The sequence below is a fragment of the Nyctibius grandis genome, chromosome 10, assembly GCF_013368605.1.
Source record: "Nyctibius grandis isolate bNycGra1 chromosome 10, bNycGra1.pri, whole genome shotgun sequence".
Lineage (NCBI taxonomy): Eukaryota > Metazoa > Chordata > Aves > Nyctibiiformes > Nyctibiidae > Nyctibius > Nyctibius grandis.
The window spans coordinates 22,283,154-22,301,278 of record NC_090667.1 but is presented as its reverse complement, the minus strand read 5'-3'; the positions used below and the strand labels follow the sequence as shown (position 1 = coordinate 22,301,278).

The following is an 18,125-nucleotide window of genomic DNA, read 5'->3' as shown; positions in this document are numbered from 1 at the left end:
GCTGTGCCCTGGGCTCTTTGTACATCTCTCCCAAGGGAGTATCCAGCTCCTCAAAACCTGCCCGTGGCATCATCCCAAACAAAAGTCTTGCCAGGTTAGCTCAGAGAAAAGGCAGCTCGAAACCAGGGCTTAATTAAGTAGCCCCAGGAGCTGGGCTTCAGTGGGGTCGTGTCTGTCCTGTTCACACCTTCGCCCCACATCCCTTCCACATCCCTCCTATTCCTGCCCCACATCCCTCCTGCACCCCTCTCTGCATGCAGAGCGTGGGGTTGGGCTCTGGGCTGAGCCAGCAAAACACCTCAAAGCCCCAAACCGGGGTGGGCACAGGTGGGGGAACAAAGTTCCACCTCCCAGAGGTGCCTCCGGTTTTCCCCGTGTCCCTGCGGCCAGCGCCAGTCCCGGTGGCTCCGGGGCCGGGCGGCCGGGTGGTGGTGGCCCTGCGGCCGGGAGGTGGTGGCCGGGGCGGCGGTGGCCCTGCAGTTGAGCAGCGGTGGCCTGCGGCAGGGTGAAGCGCGGGCTTGCAGGGCCACCTGCTGGCGGCCAGCCCGGCTGCGGCCCGGGGAGCCGGGGCCGGGGCCCCCCGGCTGGGCAGGGTGGCACCCCGGGGAGCAGGAGGCAGCGATGGGGCCCGCGGCGGTGCCGGCCTCCCGGGAGCCGCGGTGGGGAATGGCCGCGGTGAACTCCTGGGGTCTGGCTGCGGGGGTACGGAGGCTCTTTTTACATACAGCATCCCCCAAGCAGCCGCAGCACCTTCTTTTCTGCCGTAAGAAGGAGTAGAAGGGGAACTAAAGGCTCTTCTCTTCTGTGGGCTGGGTGAAGAGTCAGGGAGAAGCATTTTCCACCTCAGCCCTTTTCTAGTTTGGTTTCCTTCTCCTCTCCTTGCAGGTCTGCAGGGAGTGGGTGGACGGGCTGGCTGCAACGATGTGTTCATGCACCCACCGAGCTATTGCGAAGGCGATGCCTGCTCCTGTTCGTGAAGTTGGAGGTGGCCAGTGCCGGTGTGGGACAATCCCAAGCACAATCAACAGTGATGGGTGACAAAATCATCTTCTGTGAGCAGTGAACGGTAAATCTTGCCGGAGCTGGGAGCTGAGTGTGTGCAGTGCCTGCCTGTCTCAGCTGTGCTCGTTCCCTCACTGTGTTTGTTGGACAACCAGGGATGCTGAATGCAGGTGGTGAAAATCAAAGTCCACTCACAAGTCGTTAGCAAACAGTAAGGACGGCAAATTCCGGCGCTGCCCCCAGCAGGTTTGTTGCGGGTTCATAAAGCTGCCATGCAGAGGCACCCCGTGGCACAGGGGCCTGACGTCCCTAAGGTAGCAAAAGCTCCTGCCTGCTCCACTCCTCCGGCACCGGGATGTCCCAAGGCCAAGGCTACACCAAATTTTGCAGGCAGGGCTGGCCTGGGACACCGCGTGGCCTGTGCCAGCAAAGGCAGGGGCACTGCGGGTGCAGGAACCAGCCGGGATGGGAGGAGCAGGGAGGGCAGGCAGGGTGCAAGCCTGGCTCGCTGCCCATGGGATGTACGTCCTCCACCGGTGTTCCCGGCTCCTGCGGGACCAGCTGGCTGCTGCTTGTGCTCTGCGCTGGCCACCCGCGGAGGCGAGGCTGTGCCGTGCGCCAAGGTGCTCTCGGGCTGTTGGCCGGGATAAAGCAAAGAGGTTTTTGCATCCACCCGCCTGCTGGAGATCCGCAGCCTTGCTCAGGGGTGAGGCTCACTCAGTCATTTATTTTGATGATGTTGAGTCCTTCAGTTCCTGCAGCTCTGTACTGCCAGTTCCTTTTCAAACAAGCCAGGTTTTATATATCTCAAACAGCAGCTATCAGGGACCAATTTCTCCAGGACACTGAGCTCTGTCAGGATGCTCATTGTGATGCTCTGTTCTATTAGTCCCTTTTTAGCTTTAGCACCTAAGCAATTCACCTCCCCTGGTGCTGGTACTCACTTGATCCTCCATACCTGAGCTCATACCTTGTCCTTGCTAACTGCTGCTAACCCACACCACATGGATTTGCTCTTTCATCACCACCTCCTCAGCTCCCTCTGAATGCCTCTAGCTTGTATGATCTCCCCTGGTACCAAAGGTTACAATAAAAGTGTGTCAGCATAAACATCAGTCCCCTGAGCAGCAGGAAATTGCGGTCTTGGCTGCCTGGGACCCTGTGGCAGCGGCAGCACGGGGTTGGGAGCAGAGGTGTGTTCCTGGTGGCTGGCCACAGGTTTGTCCTTGCCCTTACCGGCATGCAAGGAACAGGGCGGGGGGGGACAGGGGTGAACCTCCTTCCACAGCAGGGTGAGGAGGGCCGTGCTTCTGTTGCACAGCCCCTGGGGGAGCCAGATGAACCAAGTGCCTGCTGGAAAACAACCCAGGGATTTTGGTGGCAAGTTGCCTGTGACACTCACCCAGCGCAGCTTGCTCTGGCTGCGGACACCAGCTTGGCTTTCAGGAGCAGCATCCCCTGGGGCTGGCCCTGAGCTCCTCATTGCCTTTCTGTCACTGATCCCTTTTCCTCTTTGCACGGCAGATTTACCAAAGAGGTGCCAAGCATCACCTTTCCTGTCCCTGCTCTGAACTGTTGCCACTGTGATGCCGCTCTGTAGGCGGTGAGCGTGAAAATTTCACCCTGGGAGGATATTTGGTAAGCCATCATCTCCTGTCTTCGGTTCAAGTTCAACAAGCCCTGGACCACTGCAGTTTGGACCAGTTCAAGGGTCAGAGGGTAAGAAGTGCCCAGGACCTTTTTGCTTGTGTACCTAGCTGAGAGCAGAGTCATCCTAATGACAAGCTCTGGGGCAGAGCCTTGCACAGCTGCCCGGTAGCCTGGTACAGCCAGGAACTGGGAAGGATGGGGAGAGAGGACCAAGCTGTGTCCTCTGGCGGATGGATGTGCTGGGGCTGGGTGATCAGAGGCACGATGACATGGAGGCAGCCAGCAGAACCCACGTGCCCAGGCCAGCATCTCGTCTTGGTGAGAAGGGACCCAACACAACATGTGTTGTGGCTCCTGCTTTAGCCACGAGCTCTCTGCTCCTCTGCTGCCTACCCCTGTGCTGTGCTCGGAGGTGTTAGGAGCGGGGTCCTCTCCTTTGAGTGTCCCATGCCATGCCAAACTCAGAGGCGTGGGTGCTCTCAGGTCACTCTTTGCTCAGGTTGGCTTTCTCCAGCCCATAGCTGTAGGGTTGAGGCAGACACATCCCTGCTGGCCATGCGATGCTCTGCACCTCCTGGCTCTGCCATGTGGGCCACTGCCGTGTGCAGCCCTCGTGTTCCCATGGGAAGAGGATGCTCCCCACCACCCATGGAGCCCCTGGTGCAGCAGTGGCTTCAGGCCAGGCACTGTGCAGAGCCACACAGGTGGCACCTAAAGGAGATGTCCCCTGAGCCAAAGCCATCAAAACCAGGTCTCGCCCACCACAGAGACGAAGCCCACGTAGTCTTGGCAGAGCTTCTCCAGCCGTGGTGTGCACGGCCATTGCCTTCAGGAGGAGGAGGCAGCTCAAAGGCACAACATGGGGCCCGGCACAAGGTGGCAGCGGGGGCTGGGCAGGGAGGACAGGGGTCCTGGTGGGCCCACCATGTCCCCAGCGGGGTGGGCCACTTCGGTTGTGCCTCGAGACCCTGGGGTGGCCCTGGAGGATCTCCCCAGGCCCAGGGGACGTTTCCTGTTTGCTGCCCGCACTGAAGCATCGGCCCTTCAACCGCCGCCAGTCCTCCGCTTCCGGCAGGGGCTCCCGCCCGGAGCCCCCCTGCACTATCAGCTCGCCAGATGCCTTTTTCAGGATACTGTGGTAAAACTGTGCCGGGCAGGCGCTGTCATTTGGGGTTTTCTCTTGTGTCAGCCTTGAAGACAAATTGGACGAGGAGGAGCGAGAAGGGGGGGAAAGAAAAAATAACACATTTAAACACATAAAGAAAAAAAGAAAGATAGATGCTGGCTGCCGTCCTCAGCTGGGGCTGGCTCACACACCGGCGCGGCAATGGGTTCCCCAAGCGGCGGGGCCGGTGGTGGGCCGGGGCAGGCTGGGGTGGCCGCCATGGTGGTGGGGCCTCCCTGGGCGGTGTCGGCCTCTAGTGGCGGCGGAGGTGGTGAGGTGCCATGGTGGCACCACGAGCCCCATGGGCCCCACCAGTGCCATGGGGACCTTATCCCATCTCTCCTGGCACTGCAGCCTGCTGGGACGTGGTCCTCTGGGTGCTGCCACCCGGTGGGATGTGGTCCTCCTCTGGGACACAGCCCACCCTCCACTGGCAAAGGAGCAGGAGCTGCGAGAGAGGGTACAAGATACCCCAGCACCTCTCAGCCAGCCAGCAGCCGCGGTTGACCCCGAACCAGCCGGGTACCCCCTGGGCCTCTGGTCTGCAGCCACCAGATGATGCTGAGCAGCTGCCAGACTGGGTGGATTGGGAGCCGGGCAGCCCTGCTGGGGACGGCAGGAGGGAAATGGTGAAAGAGCACGTGGGGAAGTCTGTCTGGCTGTCTGTGGGGCTGTGCAGGGGGTGGCTGCAGGTCTGCCATGGGGTGGGGGTACCCAAGGCACTGTGCCCTGCTGCCAGGGTTGGTCTGTGGACAGATGAAGGGTGACAGACTGTGGATGCTGTTTAACCTGGGAGCTTGCCAAAACCTCCTGTGCTGGTGCAGGGTGTGCACCTGGTTGTGCATGCAGGCATGCATGCCCCGAGGCTGTAACAGGCAGCATTAAAGCAGGGCTGCTTGCACGGCTCTCGTGTGCTCTGGCTCTCGTGTGCTCTGGCTCTCCCTGCCGCCCTGGGAAGTGGTGGGGTCAGGTTGGCTGGAAGCAGCGTTGCTAAACCGGGTGTGCTTTTGGACGTGCTTCCTTGGGGTGTACGGAGATGTGGCACCCCCCCAGAGCTGACCGCAGACCTGCAGGATTTGCTCTGGGTTAACCCCGGTGATTTGATTTGGTTGGATGAAAAAAAAAATAGAAAAGGTGGTTGGTGCCTGTGGAGCAGAGGGGAGGTGCCAGCATGGGGAGTGGAGACAGGGTCGGTGGTGCAGAAATAGTACTGGGCTATCCCCCGCCACGGAGGGTGGGTGGGGGCTGGCTAGGGCCAGAGGGGTGGGTGGGGGCTACACTGCACCTGACTATAAAACCTGATTTTCTCGCCAGCCCCTGAGCCTGAGCATCCATTGGAGGATGGGTTGGACGTCCTGGGCATGTCTTCAGCTCCATAGTTTCCCTTGGAGGATTGTCAGTGAGAAATTAGAGTGAGAAGTTGTGCTCTGCCTGCCCGAGACACCCAGAAGAAGCTCGGGGTGCGGGCAGCACACTGGTGAGAAGGGGAGCTGCGGGGTGCGGGAGGCAGGGGCAGCAGCGGGGAGGCCGGGGGAGCTACGTGCCGCCCCGTGCGAAGCAGGTGGCTGTGCTCTGCGCTGAGCTGGGGACCTGAAATCATGGCTGCTCGCTTTCACCAGCAAATCTTGCACTTGTGTGGTTTCCTTTTCCTTCTTCTATGCATACTTTTTTTTTTTTTCCTTCTCTCTTCATTTTGTTCCCTTTGCTGTGGAGGCAAATTTCAGCCCTTCCAACCTTTTGGTTCCCGACTCTGCACAGGAGCAAAACTAATCACGGAGTCCCAGCAGGGCTCAGCTTTAATTACCCATGAGCTGTTAATCTGCTGGAGGGTCTCAAGTGCTCCTTTATCTGAACCTTCCTTTTTCTTTTCCTTCTGCTGCTCCGCAATGCCCCTGGCAGATGCCTCCCAGCTCCTCACAGCCTTCCCAGGCTATTTTTTCTGAACAAGATCACAAGTGAACTTCCTAGCCCAGAAAAGCTTCTGTGAAGAGCAGCAGAGACAAAGCCCAGCCCTTTTGCAGCTCTCAGCTCTCTCATGAAGGCCTGACTGTTTTCAGAGGCAGCAGGAGGATGGACGTTGTCCTTTCTACCAGCTTGGGATTCCCCGTGCCCACAGGTCTCAGGTTAGATGGCCACGAGGACAGCTGAAGTGGAGCCCAGGTGCCTGGATTCCCTGGTCACAGTGCCTCCATCCCTGCCCAGTGCTGGCTGTGATGTTTCACAAACCTGCTGGCTCCGGTTCCTCACACTTTATGAGCTGCCAAGCCTGGAAGAAATAAGGGATATCCTTGGAAAGAAGCAGCTGGAGCTGAGAGAGATCCCAAAGCCAGCCAAAAATGGTGCCAGCAAGGCCAGCCCTGGCCAAGGACCGGCTGGACTGGCCCTGGTGGCAGAGGCCAGCATGGTGACACTGACTGGAGGATGCAAGGGCTGCAGGAGTAAAGCAAGCACGGCCTGAGACACGTGGCGAGGAGACTGAGCTCCCTGGTGGCTCTGCTGATGGGGACTCTTTCGGGCAGCCCTGCAGCAGCTCCTTCCTAGGAAGTCCATCCTCAGCAGGCACCTTGGGACACACATCTGACAAGGGGCTGCTTCTCTGCTTGTCACTGGGCTCTGAGCAGGGAGATCATTTTGAAACCTCCTTGGATACATTTATGGTTTGTAAAACCCAGCCACAGGAGAGATTTTGAAGTCAGATCCCCTCAAGCCCTCACAGCTGAGGAGATGGACAGCTGACTGCCTTTCTGGCCCAACAGCCCCATGGATTGGGGGCTGCCCCCTTTAAATTTGGCAGAGACAAACATCTGCAGCCCTAATTGATTCATTTGCTGCCATGAGGTGCTGTTGCTCTGGCTCTCTACCAGCTCCTGCAGATCCTGAGCTCCTGGTATGTGCTGTGGTTTTTCCTCCTCTTTTTCTAAGTTTATTCTCAGGAGTAAATTTGCAGGAATCCGGAAATTGCTCTGGTTTCTAGGTTGCGCTGGTGCTGTGTGTTTGTTGAAGGGGTTCCCTGGTGTATGTGCTGCTGCGGACTATTGTCACAGGTTGTGGAGGCTCAGCTACTCCTTTTGTGGGGCTCGGCAGGGAGGCTGCACGCTTTGGGGTGTGGGGTGCCTCCTTGCTGTGACTCCCCAGCAGCCCTGGGGGTTGCTGGCACAGATGAGCAGATACAAAGGTTGGGGACCCCTCTGGGGGATGAAAGTCACCTCGGGGAATGTCTCCATCCCATTTCATCACCCAGTTGAAAAGCGTGTAGGAGCCAGAGCCTGTCTCCCCAGGGGTTTCCTGCCCACCCCAAGGACCCATGCTGAGCCCCAGAGTGGGAACATCCCTGGGCCACTTGCCCTGAATCGCCCTTCCCCTGTGCAGGAGCTGGCCCTGAAGGAGCAGCTCTGGGGGCAGAATGGGCTCTGGGTGCGCAGTGTGGGATGGTGGCAGAGGGGAGGTGTGGGAAGAGGAGCAAAGCATCTCTTCTTGCAGCAGCTGTTTTATTCTCAGCCTCTGGAACTGGGGCAGCTCTCCTCGGGGACCGGAGGCCTGTTTTGCTGGGGCTGGCTACATTCATTCAGCCTATTTATAGCTGCTATTTCTTCAGCCATGGCTTCTGTTAACAAGCAGGATCTGAAGCTGCTCAGCAGCCACGAGGGCTGAGGTGTATGCTGATCGAGCAGAACCCCTTGGGATAGGGAGGGAAAGACACTGAGACACACCATGAACCCCAGGGGACTCTGATGTGATGGGCACAATGAGCTCTGCTGTACCCTCGGGGGTCTGGGCTGCCTGGGAAGCCAGGCAGAGGTGGGGTGTGAGGAAAGAAGCGTGGCATGGCCTTTCCTCTGCCAGGGGGATTGGAAAATCAAGGGTGTCGCTCATATAATCAGTTTGATCCCTCTTTTCCTCCCCTGGACCTGCCTGTGTTGCCCCAGGTGCAAGAGGCAGCCACTGTCTCCTCTGGATGCCCCTGGTACCTCCCTGAGTGCTGTGCATGTGTATTTTGGCCCAATGGGTTAATGATTTATGTGATTTTAGCTGTTGATCATCCCTACCCTGGTCAGGCAGGACTCATGGTTTCAGGGCTCTCAACAGCACCCACACAGGGAGCAGTGAGGCAGGGGGTCTAGGCGTGCCTTCCCTGCTGCAGGGTGAGGTTTGTGGGCATGGGAGGGAGCTGGCACCTGGCAATGTCATGGGTGCCTGGGCTCAGGCCTGCAGGAAAACACTCCTGACAAACAAACCCACTTCGGAAGCTGTGTGGCCTGGGGCAAAGGGCTTTGCTACCAACTGCATCCTCTAAAAAGATAAAAGCACCCCAGGAGAGGATAAGGACAACTTTTATCCAAGAGAAGAAGCCCCTCCAAGATGAGTAAAGGGCAAGGACAGTGTGTCTGTGACAGACTTGGCTACATGGGCCTGGGACAGAGAGACAGGCAGTGGGGGTGGCCTGGCAAGGGCTGGAAGGCATCCAGCTACTTGCAGGGGTCCAAGCACAGAGCTTACAGGTAGTACCGTGCCACAGGGGCTATGCTTGCTCCAAGCCTCACGTGGAGCCCGTGCAGGAACCCTGGCACACCTCCACCCCCCACCACAGCTGCTTCTGGCACTAGCACCCTTGGGGATGGCTCAAATCGCTCTGTGGCATAGCCATATTCTTGCCCAGTTTGTAAGCTGCCACCAGCTCTTCCTCGAGTGTGGTTTCTGCAGGTGGCTGCAGATGCCCCATGGAGAGGGCTGCACCCCACTCACCCACCCCTGCCCTGCAGAAACATCCACTCTCAGACAGCTGCCTCCACCTGCAGGGCAGGGCATCAGCAAGAAGGCAGAGGGACATGTCTCATTCTGCTTTTTTCTGGTCCTTTCTGTACTGGGATCTCAAACAGCTTTGGTAAACAGCTAAGCTGTGCAAGGGATACCTATATTCCAGTCCCTCCAGTCAGCTCTAGGGTGGTTAGCAGTGCACTGAAGCAGAGAGGCACAGGAAAAAGAATTCTTACGAGACTGCAGTTATGAGGGAATTTCACGCACACCCCAGGGTACCCAGGCGTGAGCAAGGGCCTACTGCGGCAGCACAAGGGAAGCAGGGACTGCTGTCACATGCAGCAGGAAAGCACGTAGCACACAGCAAGGGGCTAGCAGGAGGGGTTGCGTTGTTTCTTCTCCCCGTAAGGATGTAGGTGTGTGCATGTCCTGAGGGAAGAAGGGCTTGGCTTTCTCCTCTGCCTGGGTCAGGGCCTTGAGGATGGCAGAGCTCTGCCTTCAAGGAACACAGCTGATGGGAGGCGGGAGCAGTCAGGGCTGAACTCTGCTCCCCAGGGAACTGCATTGCCTGGCCGTGGCCAGGATAGGGCCACCCAGCCCCTCTGCACCAGCGCCTCTGCCTCCCCCCACCCCTGCACAACATGTGAAGGCGAGAGAGTGGCGGTTTTATTTCAAAGTCTTTTATTTTTTCTGAAGATGTGACATTCAGATTTGCCATGAGCGTGTCTGTGCTCAGACTGGCTGTTCGTGTGTGTTTAGTCAGGGTATATCTATCTATACAGGGAAAACCAAAAGCAGGAGACTCTTTTATAACCTGGCTGAGCCTCACTGCTGGTAAGGAAACCCTGCTACCTAGCCAAACAGCGTGATGTCATGGTCCCTTCCACAGCACATGTTGCTGAGCAGACAGGCTCTATAGAAAAATCTAAAACCAAAATGTACTTTCAGACATTTCACATCAACTTTTCCCCTAATTTTGCTGGGAAGGAGTTTTGGCTCAAAGTGTATCCACTCCCAGGCTTCTCATCTTCCTTCATACCTCTCCCCTCCACCTGGTTGCTAAACTACAGAGTTACAGTGCATCGAGGATGTTGTCAATTTTAGTGACCAGGTCCTGGCGCTTGTTGGAATGCATCTTCTCATTCTCGATGTACGTGTCCTTCTTGAGCTTGCCAGCTACCAGCCGCTCAGCCTCGACCGAGGACTTCAGAACGAGCTCCTTGACTTGGCCATCGAGCTTCTGAATCTCACTTACCTTATGGCAGTGAGAAACAAAAGGAATATTAGAGGAGACAAAAAAAACCCAAAACAACAAATCCCTACAGTGAAGCTGGAATAGAAGAGCAAAGTTGGAGCAAAGAATGAAGTCAATGCTAAGTGGAAACATCTCCAGTCCCTGAATATTGCCTCCTGAGCCATCACCTCTGTTTCAAGGCATCATGTTACAAGGAACATCTCATGAACGGATAATTAAGCACTGGAGATAAAGGGGCTCCAAGGACCCAGGAGCCATACAGGCAGGAGACAGGTGCAATGACTGTTAAAGAGTGTTTAATGATAGATTTTAAAGGCTTCAAGCTAAATCACAACTATGACAGCTGGAAGCTGTATGCCTACAGTTAAATGTTAATGGTGGGTGAGAAGCAGGTCTGTAATGACAGAGGTACTCTGAGTTAATAACAGATTAAGCAAGGTGGCTGTTGGTTGAATGGACCTCAGAGGCTAAAGTGTCCCTCACTTGGGGTTAAGTGGCTGTTCCAGGTAAGTGCTGAAATACAGTGGAGTGAGGAAGGGATAGTGGGTGTGTGCTCACTGTGCCATGGCTTTCAACATGGTCCAGCGAAATACCCCCTGAGGAGCATCACGTTACCAAAATTCTGTCAGCACCAAATCCACACGTGTGAGAAAATCAGAGATGAGGGAGAAGATTTTGGTTTGGCTGGTGTCAGTAGCAAAGTCAGAACTGATAACGTGTTGATAGTTTCCATTTTTGCCTAAGTGTTGCTGCCATGAGCTCAATGAGAAGCATCAGGATTGTGTTACCAAAGCATTAATCTGTACTGATGCAGCTGGTTCAAGGGCTGTTTAAGAAACAGCACAAGCAGCTGTTTACCAGCAGCACTTACAGGGCTGCATAACCAAGATTACTGCAAAAAGAATAAATTGATCTTCACACCCCTTGCAGGGATCAAGCCATTTTCAGAGGAAAAAAAAAATACAGGCTGCAGAAACTAAACCCCAAATTAAAACTCACCTAGAATACTTGATAGAGCCAAGAATAAGAAAGCTTAACAAAAATATTAGAATTTCTTACTTTATCACATAAGTCAGAGCCTTCTGTCTTCAGTTTAGACTGCAGAGAGGATATTTCATTTGTCAGGGCCTTGTGTTCCATCTCCAAAGCCTTTTTTCCGCTGTTCAGGGTGGAGATGTCCCGTGACTGCTTGTATTTATTCACTGCTTCATCGAAGTGACGGTACAGCCCAAGTCTCTTGTTCACTAGAGTAAGCACTTGCTCTGTGATGCAGGCAACCTTCATCCTAGCTTCAGCAGCTGGATCCTGCAAGAGGACAGAAGGGAAGACCAATGCAGTCATGTCAATTGCATCAAGCAATGCTTGCAGTCTGACACAGGACTGCTACATAAACTCCTCCCTTTGCAATTAAGTCAACTGACAGTAATTAGGTGAATGGTACAAGTACTGACTAGGGCAAGCACCTTTCAGCACTCAGCGTAGCCCAACAAACAGTTTAACAAGAAGCAAATTAAAGTGATGCAGAAGGAGAACTGCAGACATCCCTGCTTCTCAGGGAGGGATTCCTTTTCATCCAGAGGGCAAAATTCAGGTTAGCCTTAGCACACCAGTTCAAACTCTGCAGGAGTATCAATGCTCAGGAAGCATTAAAACAGGGCTCCATTTAAGCATCTAGTGAAATATCTGCAGGAATATTCAGCAAGAATTACTGGTATGAAAAATCTCCAACCACCAGCTGAGTAAACCACTAACGCTCCCACAGGACCCTTCATCACACAGCACCTTAGTGATGGAGAAATCCAGCCTCACGTAGACAATCACAGTGAAGAACAAGATGTAGAAAGCTCCAACCACCAACAGAGGCTCCTGCAGCATCAAGATCTTGTTGAAGGTATAATGAACCTAGAAGAGATGTTTGAAACACTGAGGAGTGACCCATGTTACTGTGGGAGAACTCCTCTCCTCAGACAGCAGTGGAACTGGCCGTGCAGTCCAGCAAGTATGTATTTCTGGAACCGGATACGGGTATTTTGACTGTGCTGCTGAATACAGAGGAGGTGCAACTGCTCAGGCAAACCATGCAGAGAGGCCACACTCACCACGATGTCTTGGATGTGCTGCTCCACCAGGTTGCTCTTGTGTGCCACAATAACTGGACGTCCAAAAGTGTCCAAGTAAGTGTAGTGAAGCTCATCTGAAGCACGATTGATTTCATAGGGGCTGTCCACATGGATATTCCTGTGAATAAAACCAGACAGTCCCGTATGACTCTACAGTGTTTGAGATGATGTAACCTAGGACTTGGCTGGCCAACCGTGGCCTCTAGCACAAGGCAAATTATGCAGTTTAAACAACACTCTAAAAGGAAGCAAAGCTGTGTTCCAAGGTCTCCTCCACACGAACAGTCATGGTTTTGTTTCACTGTCCTCAGGCCATTAGAGCAGGCTTGAGAATTGCCACCTACAGAGCATCGACTGCAGTAACAAGCCAGGAGTAATGACACCTACTTGGCACCTTCTGGCAGGATGATCTTGACAGTCAGAGAGTCCGTAACTTGCTCATCAAACACGTGGTCGACAAACCTCATTTTCAAGGCATACTGATCACCTAAGAGAGTGCAGACCAGAGGGTGGTTACAATTCCTCGAAGAACAAGGGGCAGCCTTGAAGCTCAGCTTACTAACAGAAGCAGGAGCAGCATCCAGACGGATACACTGCGCAGCAGGGGGCACTAGCTCACTCGAGTATATTTTAACCAGATGGCTACAAAAACCTGAAGGAAGCATAGCAAAGAAGGTGGATTTGCATATTCTAGAAATAATAGCTAGCAACTGTTGTTGCTAAGGTGCAGCGTACCGCAGCTTTGAATTCTTTACTGTGCAGCAACCACCTTTAAACACAGAGAAGAAGGTTTCTTATTCCCTTCCCCTTTGCCACCCACCGAGATTATAGAGGTATTCATAGCTTGGCAGGTTATAGCCGATGATGTAATGGGTTTTCCATCCCCCAAAAAGCGGGAAGCGGGGACGGATCTCCATCTCTACAGAGTCATCCAGGACAAGGAGGTGGCTGGTGGAGATGTTTCCGATTTCATCTCTGTAATAGACATCCTGAGCAGCAGCTGGGAGAATGGTCTGTATGGAGAGAAGCAATGGCCAGTGCATTGGCTAGGAGTTATTTCCAGTGAAATTGGCAAAACCAGTAATGGCTGTTAAGCATCAAGAAACTGCGCTCCCATGTGAGAGATGACAAAATAGCCGTTCAGTTGCACCGAGTGGCAAAATTGTGCTATTATAAGCAAGCAGCCACAGAAGTGACTGCCAGCACTAAAATCACTTGGCCTTTAAGTGAATGAGCTTTCTCCAGCCCAATTTCAAATATCCCAGGCAGCGAGGGATCTCATCATGCCCACCAGGAGAGCAATTCCCTTTTCACTCCAGCCCGCTGCCCTAGCTCACTGAGCTCGCTGGCTTTATGCTCATCAAAATGAGATTTCTGTTTGGCTGCACCACCTTAGAGAATTACAACAATCAATCCTGGAGGCTTCAAACAGCAAGAAAGGTTTCGGTTCAGATGAAAACACATAATACTTTTCACATCTGGCTAGCAGAGCCACAGCTTTAACTCTTGTTGAGTGCTTTGTGAGCAAGGAATGAATGGGTGAGTTTCCAATTAGTACTGTTAAACATGATGAGGATATGACAGAGAAGGCAACTCTGAAAATAAGAGGGTGAGGACAGAATGGATGGCTCTTGCACAGTAGAAAATGAAAAGCAGAGCTGTCAGCACAGGGATTACGGGTTTTAGGGGGTCCCTGAGATTGCAGGGGTGGGAGTGTGCAGAAACACTACATGCCCTGGTATATGCAGTTCATTTGACCAACAGATGCAATAAAGCATATAACCTCCTAATTCTACCTCCAAAAGCCATTCCTATCTAGCACAAGCCTTCTCTGAAAATAGATCAGAGCTTCAATATTCCCTTATTACTTGAGCATGGTTACCAAAGAAAAGGTCAACTGTATTTTTTTTCCTCTCCGGGGATGTAAGGAAGGGGGAAGCCACAGAAAAAAAAAAAGGAAAAAAAAATACTATGCAAAATGTCAACCTTAAAAGACTTGACAGAAGAGATCCCACTGTCTGGCTGTCTCTGGTAGTCGTATCTGGAGAAAGGCCCCTTCAGCACTGCTCCTGTGTGCTTTAAATCAACTGTTTCTTCAACGGCAATGTTCCCCCAGTGAGACACTTCAATGACTCGGGTCATACTGGTGATGGTCAGGAATGGACTGTTATTTTCATAGTGCACCTTCAGAGTGTCCTAAGAAGGAGAAAAGATAAACAATTAGAGCTGAAGTGAGGAGCAGCCTCCTCTCACAATTATCTGTCTCCACGTCCCACGGAGAAGCCTCCTTGAAAGACTCTGCAGAGAGGTGAAGTTGCCCGCATGGGAAAGTTTAAGCCTCCCCAGCCCAGCTCACACAGGGCACTGGGTACCTGGGGTGTACTCACAGGTCACAGCCTGCACGTCTGGCAGAGTTATGACGGTGAGGGGGCTAGAGATGCAGTCTTCCCCATTGCAAATACACCCCTGCCAGAACCACGCACAAATGTGCTCGGTTTGCTCTGTGACACCAAGCAGTGGTCAGCAATCACGTCTGTACCAGGAGTACGTTGTTGGAGCATGTGTTCCTAGCCTGCACAAAGGCTAACTTAGGCTTGACCTGCGATTCTTACAGAAAACCTCTGCTTCCCACTCTCCAGCCTCTGAGACACAGGTGCCATGTTTGCAAGATGCTCTCTGCAGAGCCACAACTTCTTTGCACAGACATTTACCTGGCTGTATGGAGGAATGTCCTTGAAGGGGCCATATTCAATCATGTCTTCAGTGCGGGAAGGGTTGCCCAGCTTGGTGTAACTCTCCACATTCCTAGAGGCCAGTTTGACCCGGGTTGTTTGGGTCTTGGTGAAGTACGGTGAGTAGAAATAGTGATTTCCTTCAAAGACCACAAACTGCTTCTCGCTTTGGGTGATATGGGTGGGGTAGGGCTGCAAAACGTGTGTGAAAACCATTTCGACAGATACACGGACCTTGGCTCCTGGTGCCAAAGGAGATGGCAGCTTCACAGAGAAGAATTTTCCACTGGAAGGGAGAAGAACAGGTAAGTCATGCGAGATCTCCCCCTAGAGAGCAATCAGATCCAACTCCTGCAACATCCCTTGTGGGTGGGAGCCCATATATCACATATATCGTGTGTGATTTGAGACAGTATTTTATTTGCTCCTCCACGGCGTACAGATGTCTTGTCCCAGAGGGTTTGCTTACTCTGGACTGGGGAAGCAGGACAGGAGGCAACACAGGGTGAACTGTGTTCAGGCACAATTACAGTGTTTGGTTCACAAAGACACATTTGTCTTTGGGTCCCATATTGAAGAGGAATAAGGGGAAACACTCCCCTCCCTAGTTCTGCATTTATAAAGCATGATTTGGCAGGGTTTTTTTCATTCTTCTTCAGATTACAAGAATGATTTGAATATGAGGAAGCATGTACAAATGTCCAGAAGACAAACCACAAACATCTTAAGCACCTGTTCCCACAAAATCTGTTCATTCTCAGCTTTTTGCCCACAGGATCTGAAACTAAGGAAGGGCCAGAAAATGAGCATGGTTTTGGACTGAGGTACTACAGAAAGAAATGAGATTTCACACAACCTGTAGGATGCATCTGATGGACCAAGGTGATGACAGAAGAGAATGGACTTCAAATCATGCCTGGTAGTCCAAGAGCAGGATCACACGAGGCCTCCAGCTATGTCAGAAACCCTGGTCCACTTTGGCAATTTAACTCTACAGCTACTGCGCTTTGAAACCCAGCAGCACTGTGCTTCTGACCCACTTTACAAGCACCCTTTATTTCTCAGCTCTCATGGCTCAGAAAGCACCTGCCTGCCCAGTCTTGCAGCACAAGCAAAATATCCCAAGCTTGGCAGTGCAGAGCCTCAGGCAAAACACATCCTCTCTCCCTGCAGTGGGGAACGGCCCATGCTGGGTCACAGTGTCCAGCACACTGTGGTACTCCCCACACCGCAGACTAAGAGCAGTGCTTTGGGGCCACAGCCAAAGAGCACTTACAATCTCTCTGTAATCGCCACTGCCAATCATTTCAGGCCCCAAAAGGGAGCAATGGGGAAGAGCACGACTGTAGCTATATAATGCTTCTCTTACCTGATGTCCCTTTATGAAGTAACAGGACATTACTTAAGGCTCTGAGTACAACAGACTGAGCACAGCTGAGCCCCCTTGAAAGCAGCTGAGTTGCATTTAAGAGAGAGATTCTCTCCCTTATAGGGCTCTCCCCTCACTAGCAGCTTTGGGTGGCTGTGAGAAGCAGGTACAGGCTGCTTGTGTTAGGTTCAGTGCAGAGATCTGAAACCACACGTGCTGTCTCCCAAGGAAAGAGCATCTGAGGGAGGGGAATGACTTCTACGGGGGGCTTCTTGGGCTGCAGGAATTGGGTTTGGCTGCTTGTGCAAACTGTGCTCCCCAGTTCTGTGGTGCCCCAGGATGCAGCCTGAGTACAGAGTGGATCTTTTCAGGAACAAAAGACTCTAAGGATCTCCAGGTATGTGGGACTAGGGTGGTATTTCTGCTCTACCCTGAGGATGATGGTAGAACCCAGATGCACAACCTTAGAGGGTGACACTCACCTTTTGCCCTTAACTTTAGTCTCTCTCACTTCCAAGGTGTTCTCTTCCTCTTCCTCCCCCTTCACCTGTTCCAAAACACCAGACTGATCAGCGTGCTGCTGTTTAAAAACTTAACATATCCATACAGTCTATCTCCTTTTTTGGTGGATGCCCCCCCCAGAAAGTACAAGCTGATAGAGAGCTACTTTATTTAAAAAAACAGCCCTTTTATAGTATTTTCATTAATACAAATTGCAGCGTGGTCAGTGTGCAAGAACAAATACTGGAGATTTCTGATAACCCTTTCAAGTTCCTCCCATCCTGGTTCCCAAGCCAGCACAGTCGCCGTAACTTGTGTAAATGAGAATCTCAGTCAACTGCTTTTGTGCTTTCTCTTGTATGTCTTCCACAGCGGCTGGGGAGCGAGCAGGCCACGGGGATCTGACTTGGCCAGCAAGAGGGAGATCACTGCAAATACTCCTGGGATCAGATAAACCCTCTTGCACTTACATCCCCGGGGTAAGAAGCTGGACCCCCCCCGTCCCATCCCCGGGCCTGCACATCGCCTTGCTGGGATGCAAGCCCCGCTCCACCCGAGGGGCTGTGGCTGCTCCCGTTACAGCGGTAACGCGTTGATTAGCACCTCTCTCGACTCCCTCATCGCTTCCCAGACCTGACCACCTCAGCCCTTCACCCCGCTTTGTTCCCCATAAGGACAGAAACCCTTCGCTGCGTGATTTACAAGGCAGCGGGAGCACTGGAGGGGCAGCGCTGGTGGGTGCCGGGCGCGGAAGCCTCTCCCCGGCCGCCGGCGGAGCCCGTGCGGCGGGAACAGGAGGCAGCGCCCGGGGCCGCGGGGCTGGGCCGGCAGCGCGGCGCTGTGCCTACGTGTCCCTGCGGGCGGCGAGGCTCGGGCAGCGCCCAGGCCACACCGCGGCCCCCCCCGGAGCGGGGCGCCGTCCCCCGCTGCCCCTCGCGGCCCGCGCTCACCTGCACGCCCAGGTAGGCCAGGTGCGGCTCCAGGCCGGGCTCCAGCGCCAGCAGGAAGGCGGAGGCGGCTGTGCCGCCCGCCGCGTTGGCGAGGCTGAGCTCGGCCGAGACCTTGGCCAGGTGGGTGCTGAGGTCCACGGAGCGCCGCGCCTCCTCCAGCAGCAGGTCGGCGGCGGCGGCCGCCAGGCAGAGGAGCAGGCGGCACAGCAGCCCCGCCATGGCCGACACACCGCGCGGGGAGGGCACAAGATGGCGGCGCCCGCGCTGTACGCGGAGGGCACAAGATGGCGGCGCCCTGCGGCGGGAAGGAGATGTACGATGGCGGCGCCCAGCAGCACTTGAGGCCCCCCCGCGGGGTAGGGCGGGCGCCTGCGGAGAAAGGCCGGGCCGGGCTGGGCCGCTCCGGAGCCCCGGGGCTGGCTCCGGCCTCCCGTGGCCCCGGGCGGCCGCCTCCCTTCCGCGGTGCTTTGCGGTGCCCGGGCGTTGGCGCGGTGCGGCTGGGCTCGCGGCCCCGCTCAGCTGCCAGGCCTGGCCCGGCCCAGCGGCGGCAGCGCCCGCCGGGCGGCTGTGGGAAACCACTGCGGGGCCTGGAGAGGCGCGAACAACTCGGGGCGCTCAGGGTGTCC

General features: G+C 54.4%; 1 protein-coding gene across 1 annotated transcript; it reads right to left on the bottom strand.

Annotated features, from left to right (window-relative positions):
* Positions 1–9,236: 9,236 nt before the first annotated feature.
* Positions 9,237–17,961, bottom strand: RPN1 (ribophorin I). The gene is made up of 10 exons (XM_068408741.1): positions 17,500–17,961; positions 16,531–16,595; positions 14,659–14,965; positions 13,934–14,143; positions 12,768–12,960; positions 12,335–12,434; positions 11,927–12,065; positions 11,610–11,729; positions 10,887–11,132; positions 9,237–9,827 (listed from the first exon to the last, which is right to left on the bottom strand). The coding sequence occupies exons 1-10, from the start codon at positions 17,716–17,718 to the stop codon at positions 9,645–9,647; spliced, it is 1,782 nt and encodes a 593-aa protein (XP_068264842.1). The 5' UTR covers positions 17,719–17,961; the 3' UTR covers positions 9,237–9,644.
* Between the last annotated feature and the right edge of the window lie 164 nt (positions 17,962–18,125).

Coding starts and splice junctions, on each gene's coding strand:
- RPN1 (XM_068408741.1), bottom strand. CDS start 17,718: ATGGCGGGGCTGCTGTGCCGCCTGCTCCTCTGCCTGGCGGCCGCCGCC. Junction 14,966..16,530: donor ACTAAAGTTAAGGGCAAAAG/GTGAGTGTCACC, acceptor TCTCCCTTCCAG/TGGAAAATTCTTCTCTGTGA. Junction 11,730..11,926: donor AGCACATCCAAGACATCGTG/GTGAGTGTGGCC, acceptor CATCTCTTCTAG/GTTCATTATACCTTCAACAA.